Genomic DNA, 15,749 nt, shown 5'->3' on the forward strand with positions numbered 1-15,749 from the left:
GCCAGCCTGCTGGAGAAGCCCCTCTGCGGCACGGGGAAAGCTTTGCCCGAAGCGGCTGTGCCTTGCATGGGGCAGGGCACCAGCCTCCCCGGCGTGGATGCCAGCTCCATGGGGGCCACCCCCAATCAGTTCCACCCTCTCTACATGCCCGGTCTGGAATACCCAAATTCAGCCGGGCGGTACCACATCAACCCAGGCCTGCAGGGGTTTGGCCCCGTGATGGGGGGAAAGCCGCCTCCTCCTCCTCCTGCCTCCCACCCCCAGCATTTTCCCCCACGGGGTTTTCAGCCAAGCAGCACCCACCCCGGCGTCTTCCCCCGGTATCGGCCACCCCAAGGCATGCCCTACCCCTACCAGCCGCAGCCTCAACCTTCCTACCACCACTACCAGCGACCACCCTACTATGCTTGTCCACAGGGCTACTCGGACTGGCAAAGGCCTCTTCATGCCCAGGCCAGTCCCAGCGGGCACCCCACTGCCCATCCATCCCTGGCCAGACCCCCTTTCCCGGACCGGGGTTCCACCAGCGGCTTGCAGGGCTGCGAGGCACTGAGCGCTGCCCTGGCTTCTCCCAACCGCATGGACGTAGCGAGTGCCAAAGAGGTTTCTCCGAGCGACGGGCAGGATCTGGGGCCTGAAGACGAGAAGTCTGAGGAGTCCCAGGAAAGGCCGGAGAGTCCCAAAGAGTTCCTTGATTTGGACAACCACAACGCAGCCACGAAGAGGCAAAACTCGGTGGCAGCGGGCGAGTTCCTCTACGGAGCCCCCCCACCGCACCTGGGTTCAGGGATGGGATTTGGCCCGTCAGCTTTCCCTCCCCACGGGGTGATGCTGCAGACTGGCTCTCCTTATGCATCCCGGCATCCCGCCAGTCATTTCCAGCCCAGGACATATGGATCACCCATGAATGCTCACCTGTCTCATCATCCAGCCTCTGGCCAGGCCAACGGCCTCTCTCAGGAGGGACCCCTGTACCGCTGCCGGGAGGAGAACGTAGGTCACTTTCAGGCCTTGCTGATGGAGCAGAGAGGCAGTGGAGGTGGTATGGGGGGGCCACCCCAGGACTTGTATAGACCCTCGGGGTAAGATCATGTTTTCTGCGAGAAGGCAAGGTGGGAGGGGGTGTGGGGGTGATGCCTGGGTGACATAAGTGTTGGATATCCTTGAAAGGACATGGATTGAAGTCAAAGCAGATCGGCAGTGCTCTTGAGAGGCTAACAGATTACTCTTACACTCTTGGAGTAAAAGGTCTCTTAGACCTTTCTGTAAACTGGAGAGAGTCTTGCTCCTTAAAAGCAAGTAGCAATAGCCATTGTGGAGACCTGTTAGCCTGTCCCATCCCTACACCAGTGCTTTGTTTTATCTGGCGGTGTTTTGTTAATGTGTCATCCAGGGTTGTGCACCTCTTAATCAAATAAGCTCTTACCATTTTCTTTTCAAGAATTTTATTGCATCTTTCTCATAGCAGGGCACAGTAGTTAACTAAAAGTTATGAACTTGTTATGAACTCCTTTACTGTACTGTTGCTCCCTTTTTCCCCTCCTCTTGCTTTGCCCTTTTTCTCTGTCTCAAGTTTCCCTCACAGAAAATTACTTCTCACTGAGATTGTGTGTATCACATTTTATCCCCGAGTGGAAAATTCTGCTACTCCAAAAATTCCCTGTTCAGATTTTATAAATGTGCTTCAACTGCTACTGTTTTGTCATAGTCCCAGTATGACAGCCCTTCTTCAAGTATTCAGGGGGCTTGGCTTACAACTAAGCCATTGCAGGGGTGGCAGGGATTAAAGGTTGTGTTTTGGGGGGAAGCCAGAAAGAAGAATACACGAGATGCATGCTTGTATGCGAATGTTGTATGTATGCATTCAACCAAGTAGATGGGATTTGCTCTTGATGTTCATGTGCTAAAATTCTCTCCATTCAACCTGGCTCCAGAATGCAAATGCATCAGGCTCAAGTTCCCTTCCCGAAGATGCCTACAGCAACCATGTCCCGGGAAGATTTGACGCCGCAAAAACCATCAGCGTTGCCTCTGGATCAAGTAAGGGCCCCTAGAGAGAGCAGAGTTGAAATGCGAGTCTTTCTCTTCCCACTGGTTAAAGGAGTGAAGTGTTGGATGGGAGTGGGAAGCACTGGAGGAAGCTGGGAAGTGAACTACTGCTCTGTAGAGGAGTTGAGGTTGTCTCTGTAGTCTTAGCTGAATGTAAAACATAACCTAGGCGGACCGATAGTGCTGGCTTTGAACTGGTTGCATGCAATCATGAGGTTATTCCTTTCTAAAGCTGCCAGTTAAAACCTCCAACTCTTGTTCTTCCTCTTCCAGAGCTAGTCCAAGGAACAAAGGACCTCACGCAGATGAAAGCCACACGTGATTTGGACAAGGGGGAGGAGGGGCAGACCTTCCTCCCACCCTCCCCTCGCCAGAGCAGCATGTAGCTTCCTGGGTCCGTGGAACATGGTGCCGCAATGGCTTTTGCGTTGGAAACCTGGAGCGGTGCTGGGCCCAGCCAGCCGAGCAGCTGGCTCGCCACCGCAGGGCGAGCATCGCAAACTAGTGGCTTTCTGTGACCGGAGACTGCGTCTCGTTCAGGGTTTGAGGGATTTTTTGGGTGGGGAGGGCGGGGGTGGGGGCAGAAACTTTCATTGACTGCTAAACTCAGGTATATTTTTCAGGGTGGAAGAGGATGATGATGGAATTTTACTTGTAGTATTAACGTGTGTGTTTTGGAGCTGGATCCAGTTTACAGAATTTAACCTGTTGCCTTTTTAAATAAATTTCTGTTGTTGGTGAATGTATTGTACATAATGGGGGAGGTGGTGGGCCCAGCTTGTAGTGGGCTTAGCACTGGAGGAATCCTTAACTGTTTACAATCATATCACACTGAAATCTTTCAGGATAGGGTGAGGGTTTGAGGGAAGCTGAGAGAGGAGAAGGAATTTGTGGTGGATGACTTGCTGTCATCCTTCCTATCCTCTGCAACCAAGAGACAACCTGACAGTTGGTTGACTTAATAGTAGGAATTGCTCAGGAGCATAATGTGGCCTCCTCTTTCTCTTGTCGTCTTCCTCCTTCCTCTCTCACCCCCACCTCTGTCCCCTCTGGATCCAGGGCCTGAGTGCACTTCCAGCTCCTGTCATCATGGGGGAACAAGGAAACCAGGACCAGGAATTGAAACCAGGACAGGATACTCATGGCATTGTCCCTTCTGCTAATATAGTACCCTTCTCCCTGCATTTATGATAGGAGAAATGTATGCTCTAGAACACAGAAAATGGCATAACTGGTCATCTTAGACTTCTTTTGGTGAAACTGGTGCAGCTGGGGGTAGAGCAGCATCTATCCAGTAAAACAAATACTGTGCAAATCTGTACTGCCCTGCTGCCCAAGGAGAGGAGCTTTCTTTCTCTATCCCTTGGCTATATTTACTTCTTAGCAGCAGAGAAGCAGAAAGTACTCCAGGGTTCCTGACCATTCTCAGTTGCCTGTAAAGGAGAAGCACGAGGCTGCTTTGGGGGAATGGTTGGTTTGCTGCAGTGTGAGCCATTTTGTGGCCTGCGGAGTTGGATTTGGCATTAGCAAGTTGCAGGTGAATCAGAAAGCACTGATTTGGAATGTTGAGGTGGCATGGCTCGGGATGAGGGATGAGAGGGCCACGTGCTCGAGTTGCGTTGGTTTACCTTTGTCATCATTGATGCCATAGCAGCTAGTCCTACAGGGCTAGTGGTAGCTTCCCTCTGAGGCTATACACAGTCTGCAGCAGGTTCCTCACCAGTTGCAGTACTGCACTGGGGAACCCCTGCATGCCAGTGCTTTGCCAACACTGACATTCAAATGAAGGTTTTACAAATGAGTTCGGTGGGAATCTCATCTGCAGATGTTTACTCTCATCTTAAAGCTAATACGGCTGATTATTCTTGGGGGAACAAGGTGGAACTGCTACACTACAAGACTGGGCAGCAAGATCTGCTGGGACCACAGCGCTGGTACAGGCTGCTGGTTGCACTGGGGGAACAGCAGTATGGTTAGTGGCAGCAGAAGTCAGGACAGAGCAGCATGCTGTTTCGTCTGTGGTACCAGCCAGGGGAGGGTCTTTGTCTCCAGGTTTCTGGAGAATTTTTCTGGCTGCTTTGTTGTCTTGGATGTTGTCATCACTGGTATCTTTAGCTGTATCGCACTAGCATGCACGACTGCACGGCCTTTGTCCTGCTGAGTAGATCTACCATGTGCTGGCAAAGCTGTTTGAGCAAATGGCAGATAGCATCTGACTGAGCCACTACTCTTTCTGTCCTAAGCTTCTGGGAGCACAAAAAGCCTAAAAGAAGAGAAATATTCTTTCTTGAAATAGCCAAAATAAGAAAGGACTGCCACACTGGTTCCATCTTACCAATGAGTCTTACTGCTCTCTTGCTACAGTACTTTGGCCTTGGATGAGCTGTGTAGGGCCAAGGCGTTTTCCAAGCTTAACAGGAGTTAAACTTCTTCATTCTGTTCTCAAAAGCGTGTTTATAAACGCAGCTCTTCTTCCTCACTGCTGCAGCTGCCTGTGAACCATAGCTGCTGTCTGCTTAGTCCAGTGAGTTGCCTGGGACAGCTGGCTCCTCCGCAAAGGAAGACTTCAATATAACGTGAATTCCTTGCAACATCTATCTATAGGCACCATTACATTACAAAAGGGAGATTTTTGTGTGTGTGTTGTGTTTGTTTTGGTTTTTTTTTTTCCATTTGTGTTCATCTGTCAGGGAGCAATTGTCACTGGTGGATTGGTATAAATCGGAATAGATGATGCTGAGGGTTGTCCTTTGACTGAGAAGCAGGTAACTGTTCTCCCCAGCCAAGAACATTATGGTATAGCTCATCCGAATTTTTCCCAGATCTGAGGGTCTGCTGCTAACTTGTCAGCTGGCAATGGGGTTTTTAGAGGTGCCCCAGCTGCTTGGAAATGCAGGTCTGAATCCTTCCCTGAATGGAGGTACTGAAGCAGTAGTAGGTATTTATGAAAAACTGTGCAAGTATAACTGCTCTTCAAGACAATAAACCCAGGACAAATGAAAACACAGTTGCTTCTCCTTGTAAAGCAATCTTTAGTTCATTGTAGACATAAAAGTAACTTGAAATAGCACATTTAAAAATAGAGGAACTGTAAAATATATCTTGTAGCAAAGTATTCAAAATTCTGAAAATGTGAATGTAGATTCTGCAAACAACTCCTGCCATACTTCAGCCTGTGTCTTCTGTATCACAGACAGTTACCCAAATATTTGAAGTGGCTTTCATTCAGCTCATTGTGAACTTTGTGGAACAGGAGATTTTTAGAAGCTATAAAAAAAAACTCAACCAAGCTGAAGCACTCCTGGCCTTCAGCTGGAACTGGCGCTGAAAACATGGTTCTAGTGGTCATGGCATCTGGATGAGTACCAAACCCAGATCAAAACAGGGGACAAATAAGAAAGGCAAGAATTGCTTGTGGTCTGCCTGGAGAGTATAGTGGAGTCTTAGACAGTGATAGATACCCTGAGGATCCTATACGGAGTGTGTGACATGAAGATATTATCCCTTACCTGACATAATGGAGAAGGGTTTGACTTGCAGATGGTAGACAAAACAGACTAGTGAAGCTGATTCCTCCTGGGAGAGTTTCTAGGTAAATGACTTTTGATGTAGTCGGTAATTCTTATTAAAGTGACTAACAAGCTGCTGTTGTGAGGACACATGGTTTATATTAGAAAAGTACTATACTGTCGGGGGAACTATGGCTGGGCTACAGGGATAATGCTATCCTGGGGACAGGGCATGCTAAGATAGAAAGCTGCTTGTGGACTCTTAGCTCAGAGTTTCCAGACTTTCAAATGCTTTGTTCATAAGTGTTTGGGTTTGGATTTGGGTTGGTTTTTTTTCTTTTTTCTTTTTATGATGACATCTAGGGATGCCCCAAAAATCAGAGCTCTATTTCAGGTACAATCTGAGCAAATCACAGAAAATTGGCACCCCTCAGAGTGTATGGGGCTGGGAGCGGATTGCTGGGGTGGAACACCAGTGGAAATGCACACAGAGAAGAAGAATACGTGGATTTATAGTTTATGGTTTCCCAACCCATGCTGTGCAGGGCTGTTTTGTAGATATTGTGAAAGGCACGTGTTTAAGGAGGGATTTAGAAGAAAGCAAAATGGCAGCTCTTTATGTACAGAGCGGTACTTTTTGCCATGGGTTGTCATACAGTGCAGGAGACACATAGCTGCATTTAAAAATATCCTGGCTTTTGAGTGCCATACTTGTGTCACTATCTTAAATAATATTTTAACACAATATAGAGAAATTCTGCACTCTGGTTGGAAACCCTCTTTCTCATCCCCCCGCATTGTTGTAGGATAGTATATTAGCAGTTGGTCCTTCTTCAGCAAGCATCTTGAGCTAGTGACTTTGCAAAGTTTCCTGTAGCTTTTACTTTTCCTTTATGGAGGATGTGTTTTGCTGTAATTATGGATTTCATGTTAAAGAAGACTATATAATACGTAGAACAAATATGATGTTGATTGTGCTTGAGCATGCCAAAAATTTCCAATATTCTCAGAAGAGCTTTGTACGCTACTCGGCTTTTTAGCATCTTGATCTCCTCACCGCCTCGCCCTTTGCAAGTGGTGTGTGTGGTGTTCCCAAGTTCCCAAGACGTTCAATTGCCATTATAAATGCCATTGTATAAATTTCCCCTGGGACTCTGGAAGATTCAGGCATCTTAAGCACCACATACCCTGGCAATTCAACTTAAGTATTTTAAGAAGGCCAGTCACTGAGGCTTCACAGTGATTTTTAGCTGTGTGCAGCATAAGTTTGCAGTCTATAAATTCCATGGTGTGACCCACCAAACCACTCAGTAGCAATCCAAGGCACCAGCCTGCAATGAGGACAACAAAAGAGGAAAGTAAATTTGAAGCTTCAAGGCCCAACTGGTTTGATTTGTGACTTTAAAGTGCATGGAGACATTTTTCTTGGAAGAGCTTCTGATCCTTTCTTCTGCCAAATGCCTTTCCCATGCAGACTTTCCGAAACAAATCTCCTGTGTATATTTTTGTAAGTGTGGTTTCTCGGGGTCTTGGAGCACTATCAGCTTCTTGATGTCTTATCTGAAAGCTAGTCACAGAGGCTGTCTTTCATTCTGCTGACTGAGGCGGTTCTCCTGCAGCTTCTCACCCCAACACTTCTTCATTTAAAATGAAAGTATAATTAGAAAACAACATTCTTGGTTTTTCCTCTGCTGATCTCTGTCAGTCTTCTCTGCATCTCTCTGTTCAGCCAGGGCTGTTGCTTTGCTCTTAATGGCTTTGTTCTGCTTTCCTTTTCTGAGGAGACAGTGTTGCCATGTGCATTGTGGAGTTTTGGAGAAGGTGCTGAACCAAGTGATGGGGAAGCACCATTCCGAGGGGTAGCTTGGAGAAGACAAACAGGGGAATTGGTGATGGTGTGGTTGCTCCTGGTTCCCCTCACTGCAGAGGAACCATAAAATTGGGTCTACATTTAATCAGAGCAACCCCTTAAATTTTTTTTTACTGGGGGTGCATTGGTGGTAGAGGAGTTTGCTCTTGCAGAATTCCTGTTTCACTTTAAGTACAGCACTGGTGGTTGAAGAGCAGGTGTGTGAGTGCCATATCCTTTCTGTAAGGCTGAGATTGAGATAGCAGGCTATGAACGTAGTGTTGCAGCTGCAGGCCATGTGACAAGCTTTAAGAGCGTGTGCTCATTGTAACCGAGAAAGCATCTCAAACGTTGACCTTCCAGCCTTTCCCCATCTGTACCTGTTTAACATACAGATGGGGGTAAAGCACATTCGGGCTTGGCAGGACCCCTGCCGCCCATGCGGAAGGAAAATGCTTTTAACCAGCACATAATGAACTATGCGTTCTCATTTTCACTCTCCGCTGCCCACCTCCCTCTCTGAAAAAGAACTGGGGGGGAACTCATTTCCAGCTGTCTCCGAATAGGGGCTCCTGGGATGACAAGAGCGAGGCTCAGCCCACTCCTAGGGAAGGAAATTCAGGACAGGGTTGTATGTATTTAAAACTAAATAGTAACATCCAAGTGTACCTTTGAAGCGCAGGTGTTGCGAGTTGTGTGATGCCATACCCTTTTTGATTACTCTCCTGCCTTGGCTCACAGGCAGTATCTGAGAGAATGTGGAGCGTTTCGTAGTTTTAACACTGCTGGCCTTGCACCGACTGAGGTTTTTCTCCTTAATCTGCAGCAGCGTCCTCGATTTCTTTTGGCAAAGGTCTTCCTCTTTTTGAAACGTGGATGTTAAAGTGGACAGTGCATCCAGGAGAGAGCAAGAGCTACATCCACCAGTGGAAGAGGGGACAAAGGATTAATTAGGCTTGAGGATTAACTGGGATTGTCACCTACTCTAGCAAGTCCCTCTGTCCTTCACCCTTATTATTTGGAAACACATGGCTCACTAGCAGAAGTGTAGTAAGTGGAATATCTTCGAAGTAAAAGTGGAACTGATTTTATGCGGTCGAGATCCCCTTGTGGACAAAGTTAGACCAGACAGCCGTTAGGGACTCCTTTGGCCTTCAAATTAATAAGAGGCAAGCAAACACCTAGTGCATTCAAACACTGTTGAGTACGTGAGAGGAGCAATCTCCCTTTCTGAAGCCAGTCAGGGAGCTACAGAAGCTTGGGCCTCAACTTTTAGTCTGGAAAGTCCTCTGATCCCCTTTTGTGTCATGCGCCAACATTTCCCCTGTCCTTCCTTCCTAGCTTTCAAGTTTCTCTCCCTCTGCTCGCTTTGCTGCAGTCTGTTGCTGTCAAGTTCAGAGATGAAAGCTCACTGCCCACGTGAGTAGAAGGGCAGAAGGTTGAACTTGCCAGCTGTCTCCTCTGCGCATGCATATAAAAAGCAGGTGGGGAGTATACATTTACCGTCCTTGTGAATTTAAGGTGTCCTCAGTGGCTCACTAGTTCTCCCCCATGGTCCCGGGGTTTACCACCCTGGCAAGGTGATGTCTGTCCCTCTGACAGCACAAGGATTTGCTCCTGCCCCTTATGCAGGGTTCCCGCGCATGATCCTGGCATGTCTGCCTCCAAGGGGGCTTAGATTAAAAAAATATGCTGTATACAACCGTGAAAGCTGGTGCCTCTCTTCCTTGATAGATCAATGAACACCACTGGCTGATTTTTTTCTGAGCAATAATAATGTGCAGCAGTACAATTTTGACCTTCCCATATTGTTTCAGGGAGCAAATGGCTATGAAACACTGGGGGGCTTCACAGTTTGAGTGGGAAGCAAGGTGCTTTCTGTGGCCCTGCATTTTATCTATACCACGTTCCTGCTTTCCCAGCGACTGTTGGATTGATTTAGGTCGCTGGTTGCTTCCTCTGTGGTCGGGAATGTAGAAAGGGAAGGGAGCAAGTTGGTAAAGGTCAGCCTCATCCACAAAGGAGAGTACATGGAAGAGGGGTGCCTGTTGCTGCTGCAGAGCGAGGGGTGGGTGCACCGCTGATTTAATGCCTCTGGGGGAAGAGAGTGACCCACTGCTGCTTCACTTGGCATTGATGGGGGAGGTAGCGGGAGAGCCTATGCCACTACGTCCATTTTTCTGAAGTTGAGTGATGTTGTGTTTGTTTTTTTTTTTTGTATTATTGTAAGTTTGTAAAGAATGTAATCTGTCTGTTGGGGGCACAAGGAGAAAACGGGGGCCTTTCTCTTTTTGGGTGAGGCTATTCTTATGTTGCTGTGTTTTTTGTTGTTGGGTGGGGAGGGGGTCTAGGGGCCATGGGGGCAAAAGCCTGGCCCTTGTCAGCTGATAGCAACTGTCCCAGGTCCACAGGAGGGTGAGCTGATGCTGCGGCAGAGACCTCCCACACAAAGCTGTGAAAACAACCCCTGCCTGCATCCTTCAGTGGGGGAAATCTGACCTGCATGGGGCTCAGGACTGGGTCTTTTGATGGGTGGTGGGACCTAATACTCGAGGGCTGGTCCTGCTTGTCTTCAGCTCAGTTAGAAACTGAGCTGGCCAGCTGCCCATGCTGTGTAGGAAAGGTTGGGTTTGATATCCTGAATTTCTCAGTGGAAGGAGTTCATGAGGAGGTGCTCGCCCCAGTGCTCCTCTCCCCACCGGGGACTCAGATCCTGCACCTCTCCATCGCCTGGTGCCCAGGAACCCCAGCTCTCACCCCTGCATCCCTCCCCATCCTGTAGAGCACAGTGTCAGGGATCCTCTTCTCTCTCCTGCTGCTGCAAAGTTGTGTGAACTTTCCTGGTCAATACTGGAAAGGGGAATGCTATTTATTTTTATATTGTGTATATTTTGTCTTGGTCTGCTGATTACCTTTGTTCCCCAAGAGCGACAGTTACCTCAATAGTTAGTTTAATACTGTGTGTTGGGTAATTTTTTTAAAGAACTTTTTTAAAAGCTTGATCCTTGGAGGTCTGTAGATTTTATTTCCATATGAATTGGTTATTTTGTATAAAGTACGTTCTTAAAATAGCAGTTACCCGTGCTATATGTGTGTTTTCTTGTCTCCTGGATGGTCTCCCTCTTCCTTTGTAAGGGGGGAGCGGATGGGGGCGGGAGGGGAACACAGAGGGCTTTTTTTTCAGAGAGACAAAGCCCTGGACTGCAGTCAGACCCAGTTGTACCACCTGAAAGCCATTTACAAGAGAGCACCTGGAAAGCTAATTGGGATCGTTTCCCCTTCTGAAACACAGCTGTCTGCCTATGAACAACCCAGTTGTGGAAATGAGATAGTGTCACCGCTTTCCCCCTGAGTCGCTGGTGGGCTGTGGGTTTTGCTGCAGCCCAGGTGTGCTGGAAAGCCTGCCTCCCTCCCCAAAACACTGCACGGTCTTGGGTCACAGGTAGTCTGTTTCCCCAAATGTGCCCAAATCCTCTCTTTGCTTTAAAAAGGATGACTGCCCTTGAGTAAAGCCTGAGGTGTGATGCTGCTATGAAGGAGGAACGAATTGAGCCTACATGGTTCCCTTTTGTGCTGCTTTAATGCTAAGCAGCACAGGGTATGACGACCCTTGGGGGCTGTTAGAGGAATGAGGAGCCTTTCGAGCTCATGTGCAATGGTCCAAATCCATATCAGACCCAAAACGGCACTTGCCATTTGCTGTTTGTCAAATCTCCCATGTGAGGTGGGGCAGTGATTGCAGCCCTCCCAGCACACAGGTGTTGAAATCTCACGAGGGTTTCAGCACCAAAACTGGGAACTGGCTATACTGTTTCATGTGGGAAGACGCCTGCTGTAGGTGCGTGAGGGCAGTTTGCACTTGGCCCTTGCTCAGCTGGTCCCTGAATAAATAACTTACTCAATTTTGCTGATGCAGCAGCTTTTCATAAGGACAAAATCAAGGCTTTAATTTTCCTTAAAAGTTGGTGCCAGCAAAAGAGGGCATGGGGGACAAACAGCAGCAGGTTGGGGACATGAAGGTTTCCAGGCACACGCTGCGTGCCCCTTCCCTTTCCTCCCCAGCTTTATCGGGTGAAAGCTCCCTCTACCTCCTCCAGGGCTGGTAACAGATGCTTGTGCTCACATCATCTCCTCCTGCCAAAACAGCTTCGCAGAGTAGCCCACTTACGCCATGGGCTCCATCTGCCCCTCCTGTGGGAGCCTCGCTGGGGCCGGGGCTGCTCCTGAGCCCAGCGCGCTCACCCTGGCTCACAGCACCGAAGCTGCCTCTGCAAAGAGATTCTCGCCAAACATTTCTCTTAAGAGCCAACAATCCAACACTTGCTGGCCAAACCAGGGACCTCATCCTGTCCTTGTAGCTCCTCTTTCCTTCTGTGTGCCCTAAGCAGCCAGTTCATCCCCTGAGCATTTTACAAAGACGGGCAAATGAGCCCCAGTGAAGGAATTGGTGTAAAATCCCCAGCACATCCCCACTCCTGGGCCTGTCCAGGGACCCGCTATGACTTACCCTGCCACATACTTGCATGTTTTATGTGCAAAGAAGCCCGCAGGAGCACACGTTGGCACCTTCCCCCTGCTGGGTGTTTGGAGAAGCTTGGGATGCGATCCTCTGCACATTTACATCTTGAGCACCCCAAAACCACCAGCAGGGTGTGGGAGCTGCCCCTGCTGCCCAGGCCAGGCAGGTGAAGCCAAGCATCCCAGCGAGCGCTTCCCAGCACGGCCAGAGCTCTGGGCCCTGCAAAAGACTGTTGGCTCACAAAATCACAGAATTTTCAGAGGGACCTCTAGAGATCATCTAGTCCAACTCCCCTGCTAAAGCAGGATTGCCTAGAGCACATTACTCAGGACTGCATCCAGGTGGGTCTTGGAAATCTCCAGAGAAGGGGACTCCACACCCTCCCTGGGCAGCCTGTGCCAGTGCTCTGTCACCCGAACCGAAAAGAAGTTTTTCCGTGTGTTGGAACGGAACTTCCTATGTTCCAACTTGTGCCCATTGCCCCTCGTCCTGTCACTGGGAACCACTGAAAAGAGTCTGTCTCCATCCTCCTTCAGCCCACCCTTCAGATACTTGTAAGCAATAACAAGGTCCTCTGAGCTGGGGCACGGTAAGTTGTTCCCAGGGGCGGGTGAAGGGCTGCTTTCTGTCACGTATCCCCCTTCCCCCTCTAACCCTGGCGGGGGCCAGAGTTCGGGGTGACGAGAGCAAGCTGTCCAATTTAGGAAGGGGAGGAATTTGGTCACCCCATCAGTCCCAGGAAGTGTTTGGGTCAGAGGGGATTGGCAGGGGGAGATTTCTAATCCTGGGGCTAAGCCGGCACTGAGCGGAGCCGGTGCTAATTGGAACCAGTCCTGGGGAAGGGGCGGAAAGTCACTGCTTTTAGAGCTGCCTGGCAGTCCAGGCGAAGACAAAGCTTATCTGTGCTATAGGAAATGCCACGTCCTAACCTTGACAAGATGCTATCGTAAGTGCAACAGGCGGTATCAAGCTAGGCCACGTGTCCCCCTAATTCTTTACCTTTCTTCCTTTTTTTCTGTCCTCAATTCTCATTTTTTCTCCTCCTTCTTTCCCTCCATGGGTCGGCAAAGCTACCCCCTTGTACTAGGAGCGAGCTTTCCTGAGCTCTTAGGCTGAGGCTTTAAACTCTCTACTTCCTTTCTAGCCTCATTCTCCCTGAGAACTAGGATGCTTCCCACATCCAGTTTTTTGTCCAGCCATCTCAGGGCATCTCGCTAATCCAGGCAGGCTTGAATTGGGGATGGGTGGATAAATTGGTTTTAATAGGAATGCGTTTAGTGCCCAGTTTGGGTGCGGAAATAAATGGTAGCCCCCCCAATCCCATTATGGGGCAGCCCCTGGGGAGAGCTTTGACTCCAGAAAGGCTTTGCTGATAGTCTTTGGGGGGGTGCCTAACAGCAAGGGAAGAACTGGAGTGCCCTTAGCACCCATCAGTGTTTTAGAGTGTTTTTTTGTTGTTTTGTATATTTCCCCAAAAATAAAGAATCCTGCAGCTTGATCCCATCTTGAATTTTCCCATTAGTCACCACAATGTAGATGGGAGACACCACCCTGCACAGAAAGGCAGGAATAAGGTATTTAGGGTAGCTCAGGAGGACTCAGATTTAGGCTAAAATGAGTGGTTTCTATTCACAGAAATGAACGTACTAGAACATTTAATTGAACGTACTAGAAAACGTACTTTTAATTGAATGTACTAGAAAAAATATATCCACTCATCATTTCAAGATTTTGATTTTGTCCCACACTGAGATGTAAAATGCAACGACTCCAAGCAGCTGGGAATCTCCTGAGGGATGGGACCCTCCTATATCTCCTCCAGCCCTTGAAGCTACAATTTTTGTTCGGCGGAGGAGGCATAAGCAGAGAAAAGCAAAGCAAAGCTGCTCACCCTGACAAGTGGGAACAGACCCAAACGCCTTGCTCCCAGCCATGAGCTCACTCTGAGGGTGCAGTGTTGCTGTATATATATTTATACACATAGAGAATGAATGTTAGCGTCTCTCAAGCGCTAACAAACACTGTAAACTTGTTCTGGACCATAACAAGTACCCTAAAAGCTGAGCCCGGATAGGGGACCCCCGAGGGCACTGTGCTTGCCCAGCAGAGAGGGGACAGAGCAGCTTTGCCAGAGGAGGAGGAGAAGGTGGGAAGGGTCAGGAGCTCGCCATGGGCCTGGAGCAGCCTCTCAGGGCTGCCCCCTCCTCCTCCTCGGTCAGCACGGCAGAGGCCACATGTTCCCTGCCCGCTTCTTTAAATTCCTTTCCCAAAGAGGCTGCCAAGGGCAGAGGGATCGTAAAAAGTTCACCCCCTTGTCACGAATGCACCCCTTCTTCCGGGGCCAGTGGGCAAAAGTTGTTTGCAATTTCCTCAGGCCATGACCTTTGTTTTGACCGTGGCAGAGGAGGATTGCAATCCATCAAACCCGTGCCTGGCCCGCACCGAGGGCGGGGGAGAGGTCTGCTTTTGGACGGCAGGGGGGGGTGCCTGTCCAAGGGACGCAAGGACAGCCCTTTGCCACTCAGGTTTGGTCAAGAGGTGTGTGGGAGATGCCTCACTTGCTCGCTCAGCTGGTGGTTCAGCCTTCTCGATGGGGGGAGGCACCGTGTGTGCCACACAATATGCTCCTGCTGGAGAGATTTAAGAGAGTTTGCTTTAATTTTCTTTCACGAGAGGGATGCTGCATCACGATTTGCTGCATCAGCAGAGTGGGGAAAGATGTCTTGCAGGGCTTGTGCCTAGAGCCAGCCCTGCAGAGTGGCCAGCTGCATCAGGACCTTACTTTTAGCAGCAGCTTGGACAAAATGGGAGATGCCAGCAGATTTACCACCTCCAAAGCCCCGGCCACTAATGGTCCCTGAGGTTTCCAGACTGCATGGGCTTTTGGAAGATCCTGCACCACTATGTTTTGTTAGGGAAATCAGTGGCAAACTAGAACCATCCCCTGGGAAATGGCTCCCATAGGCATCTGCCTCTCCTCTCAGGTTCCCAGAGGGGCAATTCATCCCAGGAGCACATGTTCCCCTGCAACCGGTGTCCCCTTTGAAGACATACCTGCATATGAAACGAATCTCCCCCGAGGAAATGCAGCCTGTGCATACCAGTCTGCCCCGCTTCCCTTGGCCGCCTGCCCCGTCTCCCCTCCCTCTGATCTCCGCTTCCCTAGGGAAACATGTCCTACCGCACTTCCCTGCTGCTAAATACAGATTCCCTTGGGAAGTTACTCTGTCATGAACCCGCCTTGGTCAAGTCTTTGGAGAGCCCCTAGGTTTTGGCTTCAGAAGAGAGGGTTGCAATATTTCACCTGGCCCCTTGTGTAACACCGAGCATGGCCCTACAACACCCAGACCATCCTTTCCAGCCCCACCACTTGCATGGGAACCAGGGTGCTTTTTTTTTTTTTTTTTTGGGGGGGGGGGGGGGGGGTAGGAAGGAGCTATGTGCTGATTTCAAGGTACGGCAGATAACGATGTGGAGAAATGTGCTGCTCAGTTCCTTGTTTGATGAGGATCTGTTGAGCTCAGGGCAGAGGAGAAGGGACAGACTTTTTACATCTTGAACTGAAAACCTTGTGCTAGAGGGGGAGGCAGCTCTTCAAACTAGGAGGAGGAAGAGGGAGCCACACATGAGCTCCCCAGAACCAGATCTCTTTGTAAGCATCACCCTCCTCTCCCACATCAATCACTGTCACGCTTTGTAGCCTGCATGCCTGGATGCTGATGGTGCTTCTCTGTAGCTCTCTTCTCCCCCTCTGATTTTCCCCTCTGCACCTGTGTACCCACTGCCTGATTTGCACCAAACCCAAACTTCTTCTCTGCCCTTG

At 49.3% G+C, this 15,749-nt stretch overlaps 1 protein-coding gene across 1 annotated transcript in view; it reads left to right on the top strand.

Annotated features, from left to right (window-relative positions):
- CECR2 (cat eye syndrome chromosome region, candidate 2) overlaps positions 1-2,761 on the top strand; it is a 46,145-nt gene extending 43,384 nt beyond the window's left edge. Inside the window, 3 exon segments of the mRNA XM_009879752.1 lie at positions 6-1,082; positions 1,935-2,040; positions 2,323-2,761. Coding sequence (XP_009878054.1) covers positions 6-1,082; positions 1,935-2,040; positions 2,323-2,328 — 1,189 coding nt within the window. The 3' untranslated portion in view covers positions 2,329-2,761.
- The last annotated feature ends 12,988 nt before the right edge of the window (positions 2,762-15,749 follow it).

The sequence above is a fragment of the Charadrius vociferus genome, unplaced genomic scaffold, assembly GCF_000708025.1.
Source record: "Charadrius vociferus isolate BGI_N301 unplaced genomic scaffold, ASM70802v2 scaffold90, whole genome shotgun sequence".
Classification (NCBI taxonomy): Eukaryota; Metazoa; Chordata; class Aves; order Charadriiformes; family Charadriidae; genus Charadrius; species Charadrius vociferus.